Source organism: Oncorhynchus kisutch, linkage group LG19 (assembly GCF_002021735.2).
Source record: "Oncorhynchus kisutch isolate 150728-3 linkage group LG19, Okis_V2, whole genome shotgun sequence".
In the NCBI taxonomy this organism is placed as follows: domain Eukaryota; kingdom Metazoa; phylum Chordata; class Actinopteri; order Salmoniformes; family Salmonidae; genus Oncorhynchus; species Oncorhynchus kisutch.
The window spans coordinates 2,698,039-2,724,741 of NC_034192.2; the positions used below are offsets into that span (position 1 = coordinate 2,698,039).

Sequence of the window (26,703 nt, forward strand, 5' to 3'; positions counted from 1 at the left end):
TATACTATGACAACCTATACCAATGTTCACCAAAGGATTAATGTCTGTGTTTTCATCACAGGCCTACCGTAACAGAGCTAGCTGGCTGGAGGAGTGTTCTGGGAGGGAAGAGGAACTCTGCGATGGGACGTCCTGCTACGTTCTGCTGGAGACGGAATCCCCCGATGTCCTGCTCTCTCTGGGAGGAGTTTCCCAGCCTCACTAACAGACCCTGCAGCTGGACATCCGTGATCCGCACACTGCCTGAGGCACTATTGCATAGCACCGCAGTCATCATCACCATCATCTCCATCATCATCACCTCCATCACCATCACCTCCATCATCATCACCTCCATCATCACCTCCATCATCATCACCTCCATCATCATCACCTCCATCATCATCACCTCCATCATCATCACCTCCATCATCATAAACATCCTCATCATAAACATCCTCATCATAAACATCCTCATCACCTCCATCATCATCATCACCTCCATCATCATAAACATCCTCATCACCTCCATCCTCATCATCACCTCCATCCTCATCATCACCTCCATCCTCATCATCACCTCCATCCTCATCATCACCTCCATCCTCATCATCACCTCCATCCTCATCATCACCTCCATCCTCATCATCACCTCCATCCTCATCATCACCTCCATCCTCATCATCACCTCCATCCTCATCACCTCCATCCTCATCACCTCCATCCTCATCACCTCCATCCTCATCACCTCCATCCTCATCACCTCCATCCTCATCACCTCCATCCTCATCACCTCCATCCTCATCACCTCCATCCTCATCACCTCCATCCTCATCACCTCCATCCTCATCACCACTGTTAGGTCCTTATTTTTCAGAGTAAATTACTCAGACACTATAGAAGCTTTAACCAAGTTTAAACATTCCCCAAAGGTTCTGTACAGCTGAAAACAGACAGCAAAAGATTTTAGACTTCACAGTTTATATGCATCCTACTTAAAACACTCCAATTTCTCTCCAATCCTTACATTTTATGGCACTACAGGAAGCTAAAAAAATAGGGTAACAGGATTCCAAAAATGTATTACTCTCTTAAGAGAATCTGTCCTCACCTCCTGACCTCAACCCCTCTCATCTAATACACAGATGTCCATCTGTCTCCACTGTATCAACACATCGCTCTCCTCTCCTCCATCAAACACATTCCAAAGCCTTCTTTCTTCTGAGAACCATTAAATTCTAACATAACCCAGTCTTTTTCATTTCCTATCATTCATTTAATATCTCAATGTTCAAAGTTTAGCACATCCCAACACCACCACCATCATCATCATTTCCATCACCATCACAATCATCACCATCTTAATCATCACAGTAAGCCAGCACCACAGTCACCTTGGCATGACTTGACACTTTCATACTCCCAAACTTATTGTGTTCAAGGGTCATACCTGGAGTATTCATGCCTGTGTTGCCTGGCTGTGGACGGCCTCCTCTTCATTTCCTGTGTCCCGCAGGGAATGCTCTCCTCCACCAGGTCCTTTGTCAGGGAGTGCCAGATATCTGTGGTGCATCCGGCTCGACTGTCCTCAGCCGACTCAGAACGCCTGGCACGAGCAACCATTTTGTCCCTACCTGCGAAGGCATTTGAAGTTGATTGGAAATGACTTAACAGGTAAAAAATAATATGTTGGAAACTCATTATTAGGCTGGCTTTCACCTGGTGAAGAAGAGGAGAGTTTGGATTTTTTGTTTCATTTTTGTGGACCATCACTTTTTTAAACAATTGAACATTGGCATGGGTTGTCCATCTAACATAGTCCAGATTGGACACACCTCGAACTAAGATTCCGCCTCGATCACACCGACAGTGAAAATGCATTTTGGTACACCAGAAGTACATTCATTTCCAATGGAACGCTGCACTTGCCTTGTGTTTCAGAGGCAGTTTCAGTGCGTTCTGTGTGGTGCACAGTTGGATTTATCGAACATATGCGTCAAACTGTACAGTCGTGGCTTCTTTGCTGCACTTCTTGACACCAGGGCATCCTCCAAAAATCTTCACCTCACTGTGTGTGCAGATGCACTCACACCTACCTGCTGCCATTCCTGAGCAAGCTCTGTACTGGTGGTGCCCCGATCCCGCAGCAGAATCAACTTTAGGAGACGGTCCTGGCACTTGCTGGACTTTCTTGGGCACCCTGAAGCCTTCTTCACAACAATTGAACCGCTCTCCTTGAAGTTCATGGTGATCCGATAAATGGTTGATTTAGGTGCAATCTTACTGGCAGAAATATCCTTGCCTGTAAAGTCCTTTGTGCAAAGCAATGATGACGGCACGTGTTTCCTTGCAGGGAACCATGATTGACAGAGGAAGAACAATGATTCCAAGCACCACCCTCCTTTTGAAGCTTCCAGTCTGTTATTCGAACTCAATCAGCATGACAGAGATCTCCAGCCTTGTCCTTGTCAACACTCACACCTGTGTTAATGAGAGAATCACTGGCATGTTGTCAGCTGGTTCTTTTGTGGCAGGGCTGAAATGCAGTGGAAATGCTTTTTGAGGATTCAGTTAATTTGCATGGCAAAGAGGTACTTTGCAATTAATCTGATCACTCTTCATAACATTCTGGAGTATATGCAAATTGCCATCATACAACCTGAGGCAGCAGACTTTGTGAAAATTAATGTGTCATTCTCAAAACTTTTGGCCACGACTGTATGTGTAGAAGGCTTGGCATAAATGGCAGCAGAAGGTGAATGTTGAACCTTTGTTGCACACATATCAAGATGATGCTGTGTGCCATTTTGCGCAAAAACACTGTTGGTGTGATCGAGGCGTTACTGATGAGCAGCTGTCTCTACTAGGTATACAGACACCACCCCAGCATATGCTGATTTACACGTCTTTCACACACACTCGGTTTAGGTTTTGGAAGCAGAAGAACAATGTATAGAAACTAAACAATTAGTTTGTTAAATATGACAGTACTTGACTTGTTGCCTGAATGTTTTAGTCTGCGTACTCAATACTTATATTCAAATGCAAAAATACATACTGCTATCTGCTCCCTGATGCGGTTTTCTGGGGCAGATGTCTGCAGCTGTAGCAGGTCTCTTCACATGGGCCTGTCTTTGGGGATGGACCAGGTGGAAAACTTGAAACTTTGTGCACACACAAATGCACATATATTTGTATATGTTATGTGTTTCCTACCTGGGGACCAATGCTGAAGTCCCATGGGTATCCCAGGGCACCTTCCACATTGCCTGTGTGGAAGAGATTATATTCCATATGTATACTGAATTAGGTCTGGTACAGTTTAAAAAAAATATCCTTGATAAGACAAGCTATTCTCTCAAATACCATATGTCAACTTCATTTAATGTGTATCAGTAAGGCATAGTTCAGAAAGGAAACACCACGTGTACGTTTAACCATTTAATCATATATTAGAAAAGAGTACAATGCATTGTCTTGGGCTCTGCTCCTTCAGGGTAGCTCACTGCCAGAGTGAAGCGTCATATAAAGGTGATCCAATAACTACAGGTAGTGAGCACGATATGCTATACCAAATCCCCTGAATGAAGAAACACAGAACCCTGGGATATCAGAAAACAGCAAGCATAGCAAGTAATAGCTAGTTACAGCAGCAACAGCAATAGCAGCAAGAGACACCAGCACATGTGTGTGTGCGACATCCGGCATTGAGGTAGCATGTGTAGACCAGGTAGAACTGGTCAATTTACATGGACGGCATGTAAGTGCGGATCCAATTGGTGCAATATTCTCTGATGTAACAGCTGCTGCGCGATGTTTTAATATTAAAGAAGTCTCAAGGGATTGCTCACCTGAGGTAGAGTACCTTATGATAAGCTGTAGACCACACTATCTACCAAGAGAGTTCTCATCTATATTATTCGTAGCAGTCTATTTACCACCACAGACCGTTGCTGGCACTAAGACCGCACTCAACCAACTCTATAAGGCCATAAAGCAAACAAGAAAATGCTCACCCAGAAGCGGCGCTCCTAGTGGCCGGGTACTTTAATGCAGGCAGTTTTACCACATTTTTACCAGCATGTCACATGTGCAACCAGAGGAAGAAAAACTCTAGACCACCTTTACTCCACACACAGTGTCACGACTTCCTCCGAAGTCGGTCCCTCTCCTTGTTCGGGCGACGTTCGGCGGTCGACGTCACCGCTCTTCTAGCCATCGCCGAGCCACCTTTCATTTTCCACTTGATTTGTCTCGTCTTCCGACACACCTGGTTTCAATTCCATCAATTACATGTTGTGTATTTAACCCTCTGTTCCCCACATGTCCTTGTCAGGTAATTGTTTATCGTAAGTGCTTGTGCACATCTGTCCTGGTGTGTGTCGGGTTATGGACCCATGTTGATTGTTATTGTTTCCGGTGGGTTTTATTATTAAACTGCGCCGTTGGAAACACAGTTTTTGCTCTCCTGTGTCTGACTTCTCTGCCGCCAGTACGCACCCCTTACACACAGAGATGCATACAAAGCTCTCCCCCGCCATCCATTTGGCAAATCTGACCATAATTCTATCCTCCTGATTCCTGCGTACAAGCAAAAACTAAAGCAAGAAGTACCAGTAACTCGCTCAATACAGAAGAGGTCAGATGACGCGGATGCTACGCTACAGGACTGTTTTGCAAGCACAGACTTAAATATGTTCCAGGATTCATTCAATGGCATTGAGGAGTCTACCACCTCAGTTATCGTCTTAATAAGTGCATCGACAGCATCATCCCCACAGTGACCGTACGTACCCCAAACAGAAGCCATGGATTACAGGCAACATCCGCATTGAGCTAAAGGCTAGAGCTGCCGCGTTCAAGGAGTGGGACACTAATTTGGATGCTTATAAGAAATCCCGCTATGCCCTTAGACAAACCATCAAACAAGCAAAGCGTCAATATAGGATTAAGATTGGATTGGATTATCAGGACGTGTACTCAAAGCATGCGCAGACCAACTGGCAAGTGTGTGTCTTCACTCACATTTTCAATCTCTCCCTGACAGAGTCTGTAATACCTACATGTTTCAAGCAGATCACCATAGTCCCTGTTTCCAAGGAAGCGAAGGTAACCTGCCTAAATAATTACCGCCCCGTAGCACTCACGTCGGTAGACATGACTGACTTCCAATTGAGAGACGAGCTTAAAATTTTCTTTACTGACCATAATTTTCACTTGTCTGACCGCTTGCATGATGACGAGTTTCTCACACGACTGGCCTATCTGGCTGATGTTTTTTCTCGCCTGAATGATCTGAATCTAGGATTACAGGGACTCACTGCAACTATATTCAATGCGCCGGTCAAAATTGAGGCTTTGATTAAGAAGTTGGAGCTCTTCTCTGTCTGCATTAACAAGGACAACACACAGGTCTTTTCATCATTGTATGATTTTTTTGTGTGCAAATGAACTCAAGCTTACAGACAATGTCAAATGTGATATAGCAAAACACCTGAGTGATTGGGTGCGCAATTACGCAGGTACTTTCCCAAAACGGATGACACAAACAACTGGATTAGTTTTCCCTTTCATGCCCTACCTCCAGTCCTCTTACTGATATTTGAACAAGAATGCCTCATCGCAATTGCAACAAGCGGTTCTGTGAAAATGTAATTTAATCAGAAGCCACTGTCAGATTTCTGGATTGGGCTGCGCTCAGAGTATCCTGCCTTGGCAAATCACGTTGTTAAGACACTGATGCCCTTTGCAACCACGGACCTATGCGAGAGTGGATTCTCGGCCCTCACTAAATACAGGCACAGACTGTGTGTGTGTAAAATTATTTAAGACTGAGACTCTCTCTAATACAACCCAACATTGCAGAGTTATGTGCATCCTATCAAGCACACCCTTCTCATTAACCTGTGGTGAGTTATTCACAATTTTTGATGAACAAATAAGGTTTTATATGTAAGATGGTTAAATAAAGAGCCAAATAATTTATTATTATTATGTTATTATTTGTGCTTTGGTCCGATAAGAGCTCTGTCACTTCCCACAAGCCGGGTTGTGACAAAACTCACACTCATTCTTATGTTTAATGAATGTATCGTATAGTGTGTGTGTGTGTGTGTGTGTGTGGCAGGCATACAAGGATGGCAAAAAACAACATTTGAGAGTGTGCTGACCCTGGTGCTAGAGGGGGTACGGAGCTGGAAGCTGAATGTTTTGAAGGGGTACGGGACTATAAAAAGTTTGGGAACCACTGCCTTAGATCATACCTATGTGAGAATGCTGTTCATTGACTACAGCTCTGCGTTCAACACAATAGTGCTCACAAAGCTCATCACTATGCTAAGGATCCTGGGACTAAACACCTCTCTCTGCAACTGGATCCTGGACTTCCTGACGGGCCGCCCCCAGGTGGTGAGGGTAGGCAACAACACGTCTGCCACGCTGATCCTCAACACTGGGGCCCCTCAGTGGTGCGTACTTAGTCCCCTCCTGTATTCCCTGTTCACCCACGACTTCGTGGCCAAACACGACTCCAACACCATCATTATGTTTGCTGACGACACAACAGTGGTAGTAGGCCTGATCACCGACAACGATGAAACAGCTAATAGAGAGGTCAGAGAACTGGCAGTGTGGTGCCAGGACAACAACCTCTCCCTCAACGTGAGCAAGACAAAGGAGCTAATCGTGGACTACAGGAAAAGGCGGGCCGAACAGGCCCCCATTAACATCGACGGGGCTGTAGTGTCCACATCACCCACGAACTACCATGGTCCAAACACACCATGACAGTTGTGAAGAGGGCAGGACAAAACCTTTTCCCCCTCAGGAGACTGAAAACATTTTGCATGGGTCCCCAGATCCTCAAAAGGTTTTACAGCTGCACTATCGAGAGCATCCTGACCGGTTGCATCACCGCCTGGTATGGCAACAGCTCGGCATCTAACCGTAAGGTGCTACAGAGTGTAGTGTGTATGGCCCAGTACATCACTGGGGCCAAGCTTCCTGCCATCCAGGACCTATATAATAGGCAGTGTCAGAGGAAAGCCCATAAAATTGTTAGAGACTCCAGTCACCCAAGTCATAGACTGTTTTCTCTGCTACTGCACGGCACCGGAGCACCAAGTCTAGGACCAAAAGGCTCCTTAACAGCTTCTACCCCCAAGCCATAAGACTGCTGAACAATTCATCAAATGGCCACCGGACTATTACCTCCCCCCTCCCATTTGTTTTGTACATTGCTGCTACTCACTGTTTATTATCTATGCATAGTCACTTCACCCCTACCTACATGTACAAATTACCTCATCTAACCTGTACCCCCGCACACTGACTTGGTACCGGTACCCCCTGCATATAGCCTCGTTATTGTTATGTTATTGTGCTACTTTTTATAATTGTTTTTATTTTTTACTTTAGTTTATTTGGTAAGTATTTTCTTAACTCTTCTTGAACTGCCCTGCTGGTTAAGGGCTTGTAAGTAAGCATTTCACGGTAAGGTCTTCTTGAACTGCCCTGTTGGTTAAGGGCTTGTAAGTAAGCATTTCACGGTAAGGTCTTCTTGAACTGCCCTGTTGGTTAAGGGCTTGTAAGTAAGCATTTCACGGTAAGGTCGACACTTTTTGATTTCATGCCAACACACTCTGGTTTCCCTTCTGAACTGGCTTCACTTTATTTATTTGTTAAAATGTCACTTCAAAAGACCAAGCTGGAGCATCAACAGAAACAGTCATACAGCATCCTTTAGGTTTGGAAATCTGGACATAGAAATGTAATATGCAGAACTGACACAATGATCTGACTGTCTTTTTCTACCACAAGTCAGGCATTCCTATATCTTTCCTACAGAGGGCAATGTTGCAACAATAATTAACACTACCACGTAACATCAGCATCTGTGCCTTGATCCATTTTACAAAGCAAAACAACATACAACTATTTTTCTAAAAACACTATGGTGGGCTGTACATTATATCACCACCTATCATTCTTCCAATCAAGTAAGGTGTTATCTTGTTTTCTCATTCCTCAGAAAGTGATACATTACTGAGGCTACAGACATCTTTTCCTGGAGGTAAATGTGTAATCCCTGTAATCATTCCACAGAGCTCTAAATGGATCAATCTGTATCGAGTGATGTAATCTAATACAATTAGCCGACAACGTTACCTCACCAACTGCACGAGCACACTCAGGACCTTTAAGTTTATTCAGTTGTCACGTAGAGTTGCTGAAGCCAGTTAACGTCAGTCACATCCCCAATGAAATGCTCTTGCCGATGCTTTCCTAGTAGCCACATACCTATAACACCAAACCTTTGATAACATGCACAAGTTATACTTTAAAGTCAACTCTCATTTGTATGTCAAGCCTTTTGTTTTGTTACTGATACCACAATGAATGTGTTCATTTGAGGCTCCAATATGGATGTTCTAAGAACTATTGGAACGTGAAGAGCAGTCTTTGTTTACAGTGTTTGGAGCTTATGTTTGACTAGCAAATGTTGTGCAGTAGCCTACTGTGTCTTATATCCATTACATGACTGAAAGCAGTCCATGAACGTGTGCTTGACTTGACTATGTGAGAAGTGATGTAAACACAACCATTATGTTCAGGCATTACTTTGCATCTCTAAAGTCAACCACCAGTCATATCTGGCACTCCCTCAAGATGTCTACATTAAATAAGCGCCAGATGTTTTCAATCAAGTATTTAGTTTGCTTGGGTGGAGCACTGTCTTTGTAGCAGTGGTGTAAAATACTTAAGTAAAGATCATTTAAAGTACTACTTCAGTAGTTTTTGTGGGTATCTGTACTTTACTATTTATATTTTTCTACAACATATACTTTTACTGTACTACATTCCGAAAGAAAATATACTTTTTACTCCATACATTTCCCCTGACACCCAAAATTACTTGTTACATTTTGAATGCATGAAAAATGGTCCAATTCACGCACTTGTCAAGATAACATTCCTGGTCATCCCTACTGCCTCTGATTTGGCAGACTCACTAAACACACATGCTTTGTTTGTAAATTATATTTGAGTGTTGGAGTGTGCCCCTGGCTATCTGTAAATACATTTAAAAAAACAAGAAATGGTGTCTTCTGTTTTGCTTAATATAAGGAATTTGAAATTATTTATATATTTTTTTACTTTTGATACTTAAGTATATTTAAAACCAAATACTTTTAGATTTTTACTCAAGTGGGGCGGCAGGTAGTGGGGCGGCAGGTAGCCTAGTGGTTAGAGTGTTTGACTAGTAACCAAAAAGTTGCAAGATTGAATCCCCAAGCTGACAAAGTAAACATCTGTTGTTCTTCCCCTGAACAAGGCAGTCATTGGAAATAAGAATTTGTTCTTAACTGACTTGCCTAGTTAAATAAAGGTAGATATTTTTCTTAAGTAGTATTTTACTGGATAATTTTCTATTAAGGTATTTTTACTTTTACTCAAGTATAACAGTTGGGTACTTTTTCCACCTCTGCTTTGTAGTTGTTATTCAACTCTCAGACATAGATGGAGAAAAAAACAACTGTATTTTCGGGATCTTTTGAAAGGCAACCCGCGATGAAAGCCAAGGCATGCAGAGTCAATTTGCAGAGTCTTGTCTCTTTTCCTAATCCCCCACACCGACTCTCACTGCTAGTGGTGTTCTGCATAGAGGGAATTATCATCCACTGAAGTACGTTCACGCAGAGAAGGACTCTGGAAGATAATGAAGTCATTGAGGCCTGTACTATGCAGCACTCACCCCAGCATTGTGGAGAGTTGTTCCATATATCAGCTTCATGAGGTGGAGCGCATATAACACGCCAAAATATCCCTCTGTTCTCTTAAGAATTTATGGAATCTAGTAACACCCTCTATGATGTAACAAACATTGTGAGGCCGTGCCATGGCAACCACTAAGTATGCAAAGGTTTTTGTTCTTTGTCGAGAACCTTTTTGAGAGGGGGTTTGAAAGGGTTTTTAAACACCATATCATCTTGTTGAGGTCACCGTTTCTTCCTGGCGGGTTTGACCACAGATTGAAACTTTTGGGGAGGAAATCGCAGCGGGGGTTTGAGAGAGAGAGAGGAGATTTTATCGATTATACTATGAATCAGTGTGTCCTCCCCACATCCCTCCTTTTCAGTCCAGCTCTTTCCCAAGCAGTGACACACACACACGCACGCACACACACGAGAACGATCTTGAAACTATTGTACAAAGCAAGCTAAGCTATAGAGAATAGTTGATAAAATAACGTTTGATTTACACACGCTATCTTGTTTGTGTGAGTAGAGTAGGTCAGTAACTTACACAGACCCTTCCGTCTCTCATCTGGCTCTCCTCCAAAATGGGAGTCACAAAGGCAGGACATTTCAGTCACAAATCAAGTTAAAGGACAAGCTTAAAGTAATTTCATGTACCATACAACATTCTCAGGCAGTCTCACAGGCCACAACTTTAATATTTTATTTGTATTTGTTTATCACTTGTGGTGTACCGTGTATATAAAACACGGTACATGGATTTTTGGCACTGTGGATTTTCTTTAGTATTCCTCTATGTCTGTATCTGGCTTTAGTGAACTGTTATATACCATATCTGTCTTTATGTCAACCAACAGTAGATACTAAATAAATCAAATGAAATACTAAATCCACCCACAGTATTAACATCCAACAATACTGTAATAGCAAACAGATGGCATTGCATATTGCCTTTGGGATCTTCCACAATTGCAAACACGATAAAACATCATCCAATCTCGTAATCCAAATCCGAGCCTAGTTTCTGAATGAAAGAGCTGATCATGGACTTTGTACCATAATGACATCATAGCCAATGCACTTACCCCTGCAGATTGACTCCGTAATGGTACCTTGTATATATAGACAAGTTATCGTTGCTCATTGTGTATTTATTATTACCTTTACTATTACATGTTATTACATTTCTATTATTTTGCTATTTTCTTTCTCCCTGCATTGTTGGGAAGGAACTGCAAGTAAGCATTTCACTGTTAGTCTATAACTGTTTTTTGCGAAGTATGTGACAAATAAAATTTGATTTGATTGGAAGACTGGTGTAATTTAAAATAACCAGGTAATTGAGCGGAGGTATTTAAGTCTTGAGTAGTCCGTTATTTTGTAACATTGACTATATCCTGAAAGCTGTAGACAAACATCTGTCAAAGATCCTAGAGGCTTCATCTGGTTAGGCAGGCAAGGTCAAAACATGGAGCCTTTTAATTCCTGTAGGTTCAGAGGGTGAGGTCAAATCAAATCCCTTCTACCCTATTGGAACATAACACAGGTCATTGGGAATACCTGAACAACCTTGATGGGGTGTCCTTAATAAACATCTTGCATGATACAATATGTAATGACTTAGAAAAACAGATTGGTACAATCTAAGGCCAAGTGGCAAACAATAATGCAAGCACTAGGGATGGGGGTGTGAGCATGTGGGTCTGTCAGCGTATACGCTACTGGTGCTGAAGTCAGGTGCAGGAGAGCAGAGAGTTGTGATCAGGCGCACACTTTAGTCGGCAGAAGCAAACAACAGACAGACGCAACAGTGTCCAACAAACCTCCAGCCAAAGGCAAGAGTGCAAAGCGCGACAGTCACAAATAAGCAAAAATGTTTAACAATTAAACATACTCCGGGTTGAACCATAGTACCCGGGGAAAAACCAGTTAGGCGCGTCAATACAAAACACGTAACAAAACAATCCCACACAAAGACATGGGGGGGAACAGAGGAATATATATATGCAGTTGATTAGGGAATGTAAACCAGGTGTGCGGGGACAAGACAAAACAAATGGAACAATGAAAAATGGAGCGGCGATGGCTAGAAGGCTGGTGACATCGACCGCCGAACGCCGCCCGAACAACGAGGGGTGCCGACTCCGGCGGAAGTTGTGACAGCGCGGCTCCAGCAGCGTGCTGACACTGGCCTCTGGGACAACCCGGAGGGCGAGGCGCCGGATGATCCGGCTGGAGAAGGTGGAACTCCCGCAGCATTTCAGGGTCCAACACGTCCGCCACCGAAACCCAGCACCTCTCCTCTCTACCGTACCCCTCCCACTCCACAAGGTACTGAAGGCCCCCCAGCCCGACGCCTCGAATCCAGGATGGAACGGACGGAGTATGCCGGGACCCCCTCGATGTCCAGAGGAGGCGGAGGGACCTCCCGCACCTCAGACTCCTGCAGCGAACCAACCACCACCGGCCTGAGGAGAGACACATGGAACGAGGGGTTAATGCGGTAGGCGGGGGGGGGGGGGGGGGTTGTAACCTGTAACACACCTCGTTCACTCTCTTCAGGACTTTGAATGGCCCCACAAACTGCGGACCCAGCTTCTGGCAGGGCAGGCGGAGGGGTACGTTTCGGGTCGAGAGCCAGACCTGGTGCGAACACCGGGGCCTCACTCACTCTCAGCGCGGCCTGCTGGAGGTGAACATGTGTGGCTTCCCATGTCTCCTCTGCGCGCCGGAAACAGTCGTCCACCGCAGGAGCCTCGGTCTGACTCTGATGCCATGGCGTCAGAACCGGCTGGTACCCCAATACGCACTGAAAGGGGGAGGGTTAGTCGAGGAGTGGCGGAGCGAGTTCTGCGCCATCTCAGCCCAGGGCACGAACGCCGCCCACTCCCCCGGCCAGTCCTGGCAATAAGACCACAGAAACCTGCCCACATCCTTGTTCACTCTCTCCACCTGCCCATTACTCTCGGGGTGAAAACCTGAGGTGAGGCTGATCGAGACCCCCAGACGTTCCATGAACGCCCTCCAGACTCTCGGAGTGAACTGGGTACCTCGATCAGACACTATATCCTCAGGCACCACGTAGTGCCGGAAGACGTGTGTAAACAAGGCCTCCGCAGTCTGTAGGGCCGTAGGGAGACCGGGCAGAGGGAGGAGACAACAGGACTTAGAGAAACGATCCACAAAAAACAGGATCGTGGTGTTTCCCTGTGAGCGGGGAAGATCGGTTCGAAAATCCATCGACAGGTGTGACCAAGGCGGTTGTGGAACGGGTAGGGGATGTAGCTTACCTCTGGGCAGGTATCTAGGAGCCTTACACTGGGCGCACACTGAGCAGGAGGAAACATAAACCCTCACATCTTCCCAGTCAGACAACGCACCGTCCGTCCGATCCCCGGATGACCAGAGGAGGGTGACGTGTGGGTCCAATAGATCAACTGGTCACGGACAGCAGACGGAGCGTACAGACGCCCGACGGGACACTGGAGAGAGCAGGCTCTGTATGCAACACATGCTCAATGTCCGCGTCCAGCTCCCAAACGACCGGCGCTACCAGGCAGGAGTCCGGGAGTATGGGAGTCTGATCCATGGGCCGCTCCTCTGTGTCATACAGCCGGGACAGTGCGTCTGCCTTAACATTTTGGGAGCCTGGTCTGTAGGACAGGGTAAACAGAAAACGGGTAAAAAACATGGCCCACCTTGCCTGACGAGGATTCAGTCTCCTTGATGCCCAGATGTACTCCAGGTTGCGGTGGTCAGTCCAGATGAGGAAAGGGTGTTTAGCCCCCTCAAGCCAATGTCTACATGCCTTCAAAACCTTGACGACAGCCAACAGCTCCCACATCATAGTTCCGCTCCACCGGGCTGGGGGTGGCGTGCCCGAGTGCTGAGAGAGCACGGTTCCTATCCCAGCCTCGGACACGTCCACCTCCACTATGAACGCCAAAGAGGGATCCGGATGGGCCAGCATGGGAGCTGAGGTAAACAGAGCCCTTAGGTGCCCAGAAGTCCTGTCCGCCTCAGCCGACCACTGCAAATGTACAGGACCCCCTTCAGCAGTGAGGTAATTGGAGCAGACACCTGGCCAAAACCCCGGTAGTAATTGGCAAACCTTAAAAACCTCCGGTCAATCTCCATCTCCACCCCTGATGTGGAAATGCGATAGCCTAGGAAGGAGACGGCCTGCTGGAAGAACAGGAATTTCTCAGCCTTGACGTACAGGTCATGCTCCAACAGTCGTCCAAGTACCCTGCGCACCAAGGACACATGCTCGGCGCGTGTAGCGGAGTATATCAGAATGTTATCGATATACACCACTCCACCCTGCCCTTGCAGGTCCCTGAAAATCTTGTCTCCAAAGGATTAGAAGACTGATGGAGCATTCATCAACCCGTACGGCATGACGAGGTACTCATAATGCCCTGAGATGGTACTGAACGCTGTCTTCCACTCATCCCCCTCCCGGATACTCACCAGGTTGTAAGCGCTCCTGAGATCCAGTTTAGTGAAGAAGCGCGCCCCGTGCATTGACTCAATTGCCGTGGCGATGAGAGGTAGCGGGTAGCTGTACCTCACCGTGATTTGATTGAGACCTTGATAGTCAATGCACGGGCGCAGACCTCCCTCCTTCTTCACGAAAAAGAAACTCGAGAAGGCATGTCTCAGAGACATGTCTCCATAGCCGCCGTCTCCGCTTGCGACAGGGGATACACGTGACTCCTGTGAAGTGCAGCGTCTACTAGGAGATTTATTGCACAATCTCCCCGTCGATGGGGTGACCACCCCGTTAGAGCCCTCTGTTGTCATGAAATGGTGGGGTCATGACTAGCCAACCAGGGAAGGCCTAGTACCACGAGAAACGCAGGAGAGTCAATGAGGAAGAGACTGATTCTCTCGTCGTGACTCCCCTGCGTCACCATGGCCAGGGAGATGGTGGCTTCTCTAATTAACCCAGACCCTAATGGTCGACTATCCAGAGTGTGTACCGGGAATGGTCTAACCACAGGAACAATGGGAATCCCTAAACTAAGGGCGAACGCGCTGTCGATAAAATTCCCAGCCGCACCTGAATCGACGAGCGCCTTATGCTGGGAATGCAGGGAAAACTCAGGAAAACAAACATGCACAAACAGGTGGTCAACAGAGGGCTCTGGATGAGAGTGGTTCAGACTCACCTGGGGTGATGCCAGAGAGCCCTGCCTGCTGCCTCGACTCCCAGAGGGAACAACCCGGCACCGACCGGCAGTGTGCCCTCTGCGGCCACAGATGGTGCAGTGAAGGCCCCTCCTCCAGTCTCCCTAAGCGCAGCCCCTCCCAGCTCCATGGGCACCGGAGCGGGGGTGTTGGAAGACGGAGAGACTCCCCGTCTCTGGGAATTGCGGGGAAAACCAGGTGTGCGGGGAACAAGACAAAACAAATGGAACAATGAAAAATGGAGCGGCGATGGCTAGAAGGCCGGTGACGTCGACCGCCGAACGCTGCCCGAACAAGGAGGGGAGCCGACTTCAGCGGAAGTCGTGACAGGGTCTGAGCAGATGACATGTAGTCATTGTTTGTGTGTGTCTGTAAGTTGTTGTTCATAAAAAAATGTTTAATGTAAATGTACATTTTTTTAAAAATATTATTCCCCAATTTTTTTATATATATATATATATATATATATATTTATATATCGTCCTTTGTAATATATTGATTCCCTCCAAGTGCTCTTAATCACCACATCATACTCCCACACCCTCTCTTTTTCTGCTTACACATGTATAGGGAGTGGGCTGGATAAGCGGAAATGAGGGTCGCGAGAGAAGTGATTAAGGATTCTGCCTGATCAGCACCACACGCAGGGCTCATGATTAATGCTCATACTACTCTAGAATGAGAATTGCTTTCTACATCCCTCAATCTAGTTACCAGTCTCAGAGTTTACAGTGGAAATACACTCACTTTCAAATCTAATACTGCCATGTTGTGTTGATCATCTTTTAACAGGCTTTAGGGTCAGTGATATAGCCAGGATTAAATATATATCCCAGTAATAAAACAACCACTCTACAGGGTCAGTTAAGGGCACATTGCTATAGCTACAACTGTGGTTGCTATTCCTAATGTGCAAGCCAAAAGGTCCCTCTTTGCGGATGCAATCCAGCTGGTTCCTAGTGTTCCTTACGAACACTCTTAAGAAACTGCCATGATGCTTCAGAGGAAATCACTTCAGTGTGTCATTGCTTGTCATTTCATGTCCTGTCAGGTATATAGTCATTCTTATGACAATGTTACAACAATGTTTAGTGTCTACTTACAGTAGTAGGGTTAGCCTCGCGCGACCATCCTGATCTCGCAAACGTACATAAGTTCAGCGCAGTGGTCAGGCAGGTGGATCAGGCTAACTTAGCCTCTAAACAGAACACTAAACACAATACTACAGTACACAGCATAAAGTCATGTTTTGGTATCACCCTGACCCTACCTTAAGAGCAAATGTACTGTATAACGTAATGAGTAGAAGAGTCCTCCTGCTCTGACCAAGACTCTAAAAACCACCCTGGAGAGGAGGACAAGATAGATGGATATTTTCCTCCTCCCCTGATATGCCACATTTCACTGGTCATGCTACAGATTGCTCCTAATCAAACTGAAATTAATACTGAAAATAGACCAAAATGATCCACCATGTAAACATTGAAGTCTATATAAAGAACATAATTTCGGTCCACAGTAATTCAGAGATGAAATATTCAAAACTGTTTATGTTTTTGTGCATACATGTCCATCTCCCTTTATATGAACAGTGTGACTGAACAAGAACCTAACCTTTCTCTTTCTTAGAAAGGCTCGAGAAAAAGAGTCAAGTTTCTGTAAGGCGATTGAAAATGTCAAACTCACCAGCATGTGTGACATATTTTCAGGCACTTTGTAATGTAACATTAATGTGCGCCTTGTTTTCTGGACCTCTCTGTGTTTCCATGCTGCAGGAGTTTCTTTGTCAAGGGCTTGTTTGTCGTTGCCATGGGGCAGCTTGAAGTCCATAAGACCAGGCAACAATAGAGGGTTTAAGATATGATTTACAGCAGCCTACATACTGTATGCTGACACACACCCCTACTGCCATTGGTGACATATTTTACCTGCCATCTTGTGATAGTCAACCATCTGATCCTATGGATGAAACATAAATGTTACATTTAATACAATGAGTGAAATCCAATATTGATGTGTCTACTATTAGAGATAAAACAATTAAAGGGACATTCCATCCCAAAATCACGTTCATTTCGTGAAATCTATTCAGACCTCGAAAGTGGTCCTCTGTTGAGATAAGTCCATGTCTTGGGTCATCGGTTGTAGTCATGCACTGAGTGTACAAAACATTTAGAACACCTTCCTAATATAGAGTTGCACCCCTCCCCCCTTTTGCCCCCAGAACAGCCTCAATTCATGGGGGCATGGACTCTACAAGGTGTCAAAAGCATTCCACAGGGAGGCTGGCCCATTTTGACTCCAATGCTTCCCACAGTTGTATCAAGTTGGCTGGATGTCCTTTGGGCGGTGGACCATTCTTGATACACACGGACATTTTTGAGCATGAAAAACCCAGCAGCTTCTTGACACAAACCTCTGTGCCCGGCCCCTACTACCATACCCTGTTCAAAGACACTTAACAACTTTTGAATGGCAGACATACACAATCCATGTCTCAAGGCTTAAAAATCTCCTCCACTTCATCTACACTGATTGAAGTGGATTTAACAAGTGACATCAATAAGGGATCATAACTTTCACCTGAATTCACCTGGTCAGTCTATGTCATGGAAAGAGCAAGTGTTCCTAATGTTTGTATACTCATTGTATGCATGTGACTGTAGGTGTGTGAGTACCAATAAAAATAATTATTAGAACAAAACAGGAGACATTTTGACCCCAACAAACTGTCCAAAAATTAAGAGATCTAAAGGCTATCATAATGTGAAGTAAGTAGCCTTATGCGAGCCAGACCAGTTCATGTGGCAGGAGCCTATCTCCTGTTTCTATATCATGAGGCAGCTTTATGTAGAAGCACACCCCCTGGACAGGACACTGACCTCAAGGTCTCTAGTTTACAGTGTGATTGTTTCAGTCCAGCTAAGAGAACACAGTCTGCCCTCACCATAACTCTCCTCAGGTCCAGCTCTTTTAGAAGTGAGTCTGCTGATGGGAGTATGAAGGCCAGTGATTCACAGCTCTCAACTGAAAGACTAAGTCTAAACAATCTATAGAAGCAAAGAAAATATCATTCCTACAGTGTTATATATTTGTCCCCAATGCTGTTGTGTCTCGTACCGTATTGATGTATGAAAGTGTCAAAGTGAATTAAAAAAAATAACACACCAAAGCCCCTAAGGTCTAAAATTGTATGATTATCTATAGTTATGTGGAAAGAACTGAAAACTGCTGTTCATAAATGCTCTCCATCCAACCTCACTGAGCTCGAGCTGTTTTGCAAGGAGGAATGGGAAAAAATTTCGGTCTCTCGATGTGCAAAACTGATAGAGACATACCCCAAGCGACTTACAGCTGTAATCGCAGCAAAAGGTGGCACTACAAAGTATTAACTTAAGGGGGCTGAATAATTTTGCACGCCCAATTTTTCAGTTTTTGATTGTTAAAAAAGTTTGAAATATCCAATAAATGTCGTTCCACTTCATGATTGTGTCCCACTTGTTGTTGATTCTTCACAAAAGAATACAGTTTTATATCTTTATGTTTGAAGCCTGAAATGTGGCAAAAGGTCGCAAAGTTCAAGGGGGCCGAATACTTTCGCAAGGCACTGTATATCATTTGTTTAGTTTTAGGCTTTCAACAACCCCCCCCACCTCCTGCTAGCTTTTCATTTTAACAAAAATGGTTGAATATGCAGAGAATCAAAGGCCTTTTAGTTAAAGGCAGGTGTCCTCAAGAGCATAACATTGGTAGTGTTGTAGATCATTTTTACATCGTCAACCAAAAGTTCACCACACATCCATCGTTTATGTTGGGTTAGAAAACAATTTTAGGATGATGCAGATGGGACAGTTAATGAGTTTACTGATTAACAGCACATTCCTGCACATTGCTGACTGTTAAGTGCTCAGAACCTGAGGAAAAGTGGATCTGCGGTTCCAATTGGTATGTGCGGCTTTAAACCTGTCCACAATGCCTTGCAGTGTCCAATCTACATTACAATGTAATTTACAAGTGTGAGCAGTGAGAGATCTGTAATCCTGGCAACAATAACCAACAACTGGCAATAATATAACTTCTTATTCCGATAGCTGCCATCAAAATAAAAGTCCCCAGTGAATCTAGTGAACGGACACATAGAACACATAGAAACCAGGTGTTTGATGTGTTTGAGACCATTCCATTTATTCTGTTCTAGCCATTACTATTAGCCGTCCTCCCCATTTTAAGTGCCGCTAGCCACCACTGTAGGCTACCTACCCTTAGAACTAGACTGGGACCTGAGTTTGAGTCCAGCCCACAGTTCAATCTCAGTTTAATTGCTACGTTAGATTATTAAAATGTAATTTTTATTTTGTTGTATTGCAAAAACATTTTGGACTGTACAACAAATTAATTGTGCTTCCATGAAAGTAGGGATCTACCCAGAAACACAATCAATATTTGTTTTCTATTCCACTGGCGTAGCAGTCAGGCCTCTTTGTCTTCGTCTTGTCGTGTCCCATGTATATATCTTTTTAGAACTTTTTTCTTCTCATATATTATTAACCTCAACTAACCTCAACTTCAACATATTCTCCTGCAACCCGCCTCACCCAATGTGGTATGGATCTGCTATTTTCCTTTACTTTAGAACCGGAACCCCCAAAGAAGCTATCCAGCTAACTAGCCACTAGCTTATAGTCAGCTAACCACTGCTAGCAGTCATCAGCTAACCTTTAGCCCGGACAACTTTGTGCCAGTCTGCACAGCGAGATTCAACCCATCGGACTTCTTCTCCATATCTCTGGATTCCTACAGCTAGCTAGCTGCAATCCAAGTTGCTACTACTGGCTAACGTCTCTGTCCCGAAAGAAAGCCTGGAGCTAGCCCATGCTAGGCCCATGCTAGGCCCATCTCCCGGCAAGCTGAAGAGGTCCATCAGCCACTCCTTGGGCTACAATACCTATTTTGCCAATTGGCCTGGACCCCTTTTACTGCCAATACAGAGACCAGCCGATTCATCACGACTGGATTACCGACGTAATCTGGCCGAGGTTTTTTATCAACAGGCTTCTCCATTGCGACGTCCCCTGAAAGTCCATCTGCTAGCCTGCCAGCCGCGGCCCGCTAGCTGTCTAGAGCATATCAGACGGTTAGCTGAAGAGGTCCATCAGCCAATTTCTTTGGCCACTATACCTATTTTGCCAATTGGCCTGGACCCTTTTACTACACGGAGCCCTGCTGATCCATCACGACTGGTCTGCCAACGTAACCATATGAGGGGGCTACAACAGACTTCTTTCGTCGCAACGTCTCTCTAAGGCCCTTCAGCTAGCCCCGGCCCGCTAGCTGTCTGAATCGCAGTACCTCCAGCTCGCCTAGCTACTCACTGGACCCTATGATCACTCGGCTACTCATGCCTCTCCCTAATGTCAATATGCCTTGTCCATTGCTGTTTTGGTTAGTGATTGTCTTATTTCACTGTAGAGCCCTGCTCAATATGCCTTAGCTAACCCTTTTGTTCCACCTCCCACACAGTCTGTGACCTCACCTGGTTTAAATGGTGTCTAGAGACAATACATCTCTCATCGTCACTCAATGCCTAGGTTCACCTCCACTGTATTCACATCCTACTATACCTTTGTCTGTACATTATGCCTTGAATCTATTCTACCGTGCCCAGAAACCGGCTCCTTTTACTCTCTGCTCCGAACGTACTAGACGACCCTTTCTTATAGCCTTTAGCCATACCCTTATCCTACTCCGCCTCTGTTCCTCTGGGGATGTAGAGGTTAATCCAGGCCCTGCAGTGCCTAGCTCCACTCCCATTCCCCAGGTGCTCTCATTTGTTGACTTCTGTAACCGTAAAAGCCTTGGTTACATGCATGCTAACATTAGAATCCTCCTCCCTAAGTTTGTTTTATTCACTGCTTTAGCACACTCTGCCAACCCAGATGTCCTAGCCATGTCTGAATCCTGGCTTAGGAAGACCAAAAACCCTGAAATGTTCATCCCTAACTATAACATTTTCCGACAAGATAGATCTGCCAAAGGGGGCGGAGTTAGCCTGCAGAGTTCTGTCTTACTATCCAGGTCTGTGCCCAAACAATTTGAGCTTCTACTTTTAAAAATCCACCTTTCCAGAAACAAGTCTCTCACCGTTGCCGCTTGCTATAGACCGCCTTCTGCCCCCAGCTGTGCCCTGGACACCATATGTGAATTTATTGCCCCCCATCTATCTTCAGAGCTCGTGCTGTTAGGTGACCTAAACTGGGACATGCTTAACACCCCGGCCATCCAACAATCTAGGCTTGATGCCCTCAATCTCACACAAATGATCATTGAACCTACCAGGTACAACCCCAAATCCGTAAACTCGGGCACCCTCATAGACATCATCATAACCAACCTGCCCTCCAAATACACCTTTGCTGTCTTCAACCAGGATCTCAGCGATCACTGCCTCATTGCCTGCATCCGTAATGGGTCTGTGGTCAAACGACCAACCCTCATCACTGTCAAACACTTCCTAAAACACCAGCAATCAGGCCTTTCTAATCGACCTGGCCCGTGTATCCTGGAAGGATATTGACCTAATTCCGTCAGTAGAGGATGCCTCCGGATTATTCTTTAAAAGTGCTTTCCTCACCATCTTAAATAAGCATGCCCCATTCAAAAAATGTAGAACCAGGAAGAGATATAGCCCTTGGTTCACTCCAGACCTGACTGCCCTTGACCAGCACAAAAACATCCTATGGCGTATTGTATTAGCATCGAATAGGCCCCGCGATATGCAACTTTTCAGGGAAGCTAGGAACCAAAATACAGTGGGGCAAAAAAGTATTTAGTCAGCCACCAATTGTGCAAGTTCTCCCACTTAAAAAGATGAGAGAGGCCTGTAATTTTCATCATAGGTACGGTTTTGGTTAAAACTCAACTCGTCGTGTTTGGAGGACAAAGAATGCTGAGTTGCATCCAAAGAACACCATACCTACTGTGAAGCATGGGGGTGGAAACAATCATGCTTTGGGGCTGTTTTTCTGCAAAGGGACCAGGACGACTGATCCGTGTAAAGAAAATAATGAATGGGGCCATGTATCGTGAGATTTTGAGTGAAAACCTCCTTCCATCATCAAGGGAATTGAAGATGAAAAGTGGCTGGGTCTTTCAGCATGACAATGATCCCAAATACACCGCCCGGGCAACGAAGGAGTGGCTTCGTAAGAAGCATTTCAAGGTCCTGGAGTGGCCTAGCCAGTCTCCAGATCTCAACCCCATAGAAAATCTTTGGAGGGAGTTGAAAGTCTGTGTTGCCCAGCAACAGCCCCAAAACATCACTGCTCTAGAGGAGATCTGCATGGAGGAATGGGCCAAAATACCAGCAACAGTGTGTGAAAACCTTGTGAAGACTTTGATCTCTGTCATTGCCAACAAAGGGTATATAACAATGTATTGAGATAAACTTTTGTTATTGACCAAATACTTATTTTCCACCATAATTTGCAAATAAATTCATTAAAAATCCTACAATGTGATTTTCTGGATTTTTTTTCTCATTTTGTCTGTCATAAGTGTACCTATGATTTGTATTTATTTTTTATAATTTTTTTATTTCACCTTTATTTAACCAGGTAGGCTAGTTGAGAACAAGTTCTCATTTGCAACTGCGACCTGGCCAAGATAAAGCATAGCAGTGTGAACAGACAACACAGAGTTACACATGGAGTAAACAATTAACAAGTCAATAACACAGTAGAAAAAAAAGGGGAGTCTATATACATTGTGTGCAAAAGGCATGAGGAGGTAGGCGAATAATTACAATTTTGCAGATGAATAACACTGGAGTGATAAATGATCAGATGGTCATGTACAGGTAGAGATATTGGTGTGCAAAAGAGCAGAAAAGTAAATAAATAAAAACAGTATGGGGATGAGGTAGGTAGAAATGGGTGGGCTATTTACCGATAGACTATGTACAGCTGCAGCGATCGGTTAACTGCTCAGATAGCAGATGTTTGAAGTTGGTGAGGGAGATAAAAGTCTCCAACTTCAGCGATTTTTGCAATTCGTTCCAGTCACAGGCAGCAGAGAACTGGAACGAAAGGCAGCCAAATGAGGTGTTGGCTTTAGGGATGATCAGTGAGATACACCTGCTGGAGCGCGTGCTACGGATGGGTGTTGCCATCGTGACCAGTGAACTGAGATAAGGCGGAGCTTTACCTAGCATGGACTTGTAGATGACCTGGAGCCAGTGGGTCTGGCGACGAATATGTAGCGAGGGCCAGCCGACTAGAGCATACAAGTCGCAGTGGTGGGTGGTATAAGGTGCTTTAGTGACAAAACGGATGGCACTGTGATAAACTGCATCCAGTTTGCTGAGTAGAGTGTTGGAAGCAATTTTGTAGATGATATCGCCGAAGTCGAGGATCGGTAGGATAGTCCGTTTTACTAGGGTAAGTTTGGCCGCGTGAGTGAAGGAGGCTTTGTTGCGGAATAGAAAGCCGATTCTTGATTTGATTTTCGATTGGAGATGTTTGATATGAGTCTGGAAGGAGAGTTTACAGTCTAGCCAGACACCTAGGTACTTATAGATGTCCACATATTCAAGGTCGGAACCATCCACGGTGGTGATGCTGGTCAGGCGTGCGGGTGCAGGCAGCGAACGGTTGAAAAGTATGCATTTGGTTTTACTAGCGTTTAAGAGCAGTTGGAGGCCACGGAAGGACTGTTGTATGGCATTGAAGCTCGTTTGGAGGTTAGATAGCACAGTGTCCAAGGACGGGCCGGAAGTATATAGAATGGTGTCGTCTGCGTAGAGGTGGATCAGGGAATCGCCCGCAGCAAGAGCAACATCATTGATATATACAGAGAAAAGAGACGGCCCGAGGATTGAACCCTGTGGCACCCCCATAGAGACTGCCAGAGGACCGGACAGCATGCCCTCCGATTTGACACACTGAACTCTGTCTGCAAAGTAATTGGTGAACCAGGCAAGGCAGTCATCCGAAAAACCGAGGCTACTGAGTCTGCCGATAAGAATATGGTGATTGACAGAGTCGAAAGCCTTGGCAAGGTCGATGAAGACGGCTGCACAGTACTGTCTTTTATCGATGGCGGTTATGATATCGTTTAGTACCTTGAGCGTGGCTGAGGTGCACCCGTGACCGGCTCGGAAACCAGATTGCACAGCGGAGAAGGTACGGTGGGATTCGAGATGGTCAGTGACCTGTTTGTTGACTTGGCTTTCGAAGACCTTAGATAGGCAGGGCAGGATGGATATAGGTCTGTAACAGTTTGGGTCCAGGGTGTCTCCCCCTTTGAAGAGGGGGATGACTGCGGCAGCTTTCCAATCCTTGGGGATCTCAGACGATATGAAAGAGAGGTTGAACAGGCTGGTAATAGGGGTTGCGACAATGGCGGCGGATAGTTTCAGAAATAGAGGGTCCAGATTGTCAAGCCCAGCTGATTTGTACGGGTCCAGGTTTGGCAGCTCTTTCAGAACATCTGCTGTCTGGATTTGGGTAAAGGTGAAAATTACATGATGAAAATTACAGGCCTCTCTCATCTTTTTAAGTGGGAGAACTTGCACAATTGGTGGCTGACTAAATACTTTTTTGCCCCACTGTACATACACAGGCAGTAAGGAAAGCGAAGGCTAGCTTTTTCAAACACAAATTTGCATCCTGTAGCACAAACTCCAAAACGTTTTGGGACACTGTAAAGTCCATGGAGAATAAGAGCACCTCCTCCCAGCTGCCCACTGCACTGTGGCTAGGAAACTGTCACCACCGATAAATCCACGATAATTGAGAATTTCAAGAAGCATTTTTCTGACTGGCCATGCTTTCCACCTGGCTACCCCTACCCTGGTCAACAGCCCTGCAACCCCCCACAGCACCTTGCCCAAGCCTCCCCCATTTCTCCTTCAACCAAATCCAGATAGCTGATGTTCTGAAAGAGCTGCAAAATTTGGTCCCCTACAAATCAGCTGGGCTAGACAATCTGGACCCTCTCTCTCTAACATTATCCGCTGAAATTGTTGCAACCCCTATTACTAGCCTGTTCAACCACTTTTTCGTATCGTCTGAGATCCCCAAAGATTGGAAAGCTGCCGCAGTCATCCCCTTCTTCAAAGGGGGAGACACTCCAGACCCAAACCCGTATAGACCTATATCTAATCTACCCTGCCTTCCTAAAGTGTTCAGAGTGTCAAATCGGAGGGCCTGTTGTCCGGAACTCTGGCAGTCTCTATGGGGGTGCCACGGGGTTCAATTCTCAGGCCGACACTTTTCTCTGTATACATCAATGATGTCGCTCTTGCTGCTGGTGATTCACTGATCCACCTCTATGCAGACGACACCAATCGATATACTTCTGGCCCTTCTTTGGACACTGTGTTATCTAACCTCCAGACAAGCTTCAATGCCATACAACTCTCTTTCCGTGGCCTCCAACTGCTCTTAATTGCAAGTAAAACTAAACACATGCTCTTCAACCGATCGCTGCCGCACCCGCCCGCCTGACGGTTCTGACTTAGAATATGTGGACAATTACAAATATCTAGGTGTCTGGTTAGACTGTAAACTCTCCTTCCAGACTCACATTAAGCATCTCCAATCCAAAATTAAATCTAGAATCAGCTTCCTATTTAGCAACAAAGCCTCCTTCACTCATGCTGTCAAACATACCCTCGTAAAACTGACTATCCTGCCGATCCTTGACTTCGACGATGCCATTGACAAAATAGCCTCCAACATTCTACTCAACAAATTGGATGCAGTCTATCACAGTGCCATCCGTTTTGTCACCAAAGCCCCATATTCTACCCACCACTGCGACCTGTATGCTCTCGTTGGCTGGCTCTCGCTTCATATTCGTTGCCAAACCCACTGGCTCCAGGTCATCTATAGGGCTTTGCTAGGTAAAGCACCGCCTTATCTCAGCTCACTGGTCACCATAGCAGCACCCACCTGTAGCACGGGCTCCAGTAGGTATATATCACTAGTCACCCCCAAAGCCAATTCCTACTTTGGCCGCCTTTCCTTACAGTTCTCTTCTGCCAATGACTGGAACGAATTGCAAAAATCACTGAAGCTGGAGACTCTTACCTCCCTCACTAGCTTTAAGCACCAGCTGTCACAGCAGCTCACAGATCACTGCACCTGTACATAGCCCAGCTGTAAATACCCTATCCAACTACCTCATTCCCATACTGTTATTTTTTTTCTATTTTTTTTTCTCCTTTGCACCCCAATATCTCTATTTGCACATTCATCTTCTGCACATCTATCACTCCAGAGTTTAACTGCTAAATTGTAATTATTTAGCCGCTATGGCCTATTTATTTCCTTTCCTCCCTTATCTTACCTCATTTGCAAACACTGTATATAGACTTTTTCTATTGTGTTATTGACTGTATGTTTGTTTATAGCATGTGTAACTCTGTGTTGTTGTTTGTGTCGCACTGCTTTGCTTTATCTTGGCCATGTTGCAGTTGTAAATGAGAACGTGTTCTCAACTAGCCTACCTGGTTTAAAAAATTTAAAAAAATTTAAAAAAAGTTCAACATGTGCATAACACATGTTGTAGGCATAATGTGCTTGATTAAAACAAAAAACGTACAAACCTCACTTATAGTTGACTAAATATAGCTTAATATTGTATTAGAGCGTTGGGCCAGTAACGAAAGGTTGCTAGATCGAATCCCTGAGCTGAAAATCTGTCATTCTGCCCCTGAGCAAGGTGGTCACCCACTGTTCCCAGGGCGCCTAAGACGTGGATGTCAATTAAG

General features: G+C 45.2%; 1 protein-coding gene across 2 annotated transcripts in view; it reads right to left on the reverse strand.

The window, feature by feature from the left end:
• Positions 1 to 26,703, reverse strand: part of LOC109878979 (lamin tail domain-containing protein 1) — a 41,879-nt gene that overhangs the window by 1,765 nt on the left and 13,411 nt on the right. The window contains exons 1-5 of one of the 2 annotated variants that reach the window (XM_020471174.2): positions 16,617 to 16,770; positions 3,196 to 3,248; positions 3,038 to 3,111; positions 1,430 to 1,613; positions 68 to 251 (exon numbers count right to left, since the gene is read on the reverse strand). In XM_020471174.2, coding sequence (XP_020326763.2) covers positions 68 to 251; positions 1,430 to 1,613; positions 3,038 to 3,111; positions 3,196 to 3,248; positions 16,617 to 16,760 — 639 coding nt within the window. In that variant the 5' untranslated portion in view covers positions 16,761 to 16,770. Of the gene's footprint in view, positions 1 to 67; positions 252 to 1,429; positions 1,614 to 3,037; positions 3,112 to 3,195; positions 3,249 to 16,616; positions 16,771 to 26,703 lie in introns of those variants that run through there. The other variant, XM_031797452.1, reaches the window with a different exon arrangement.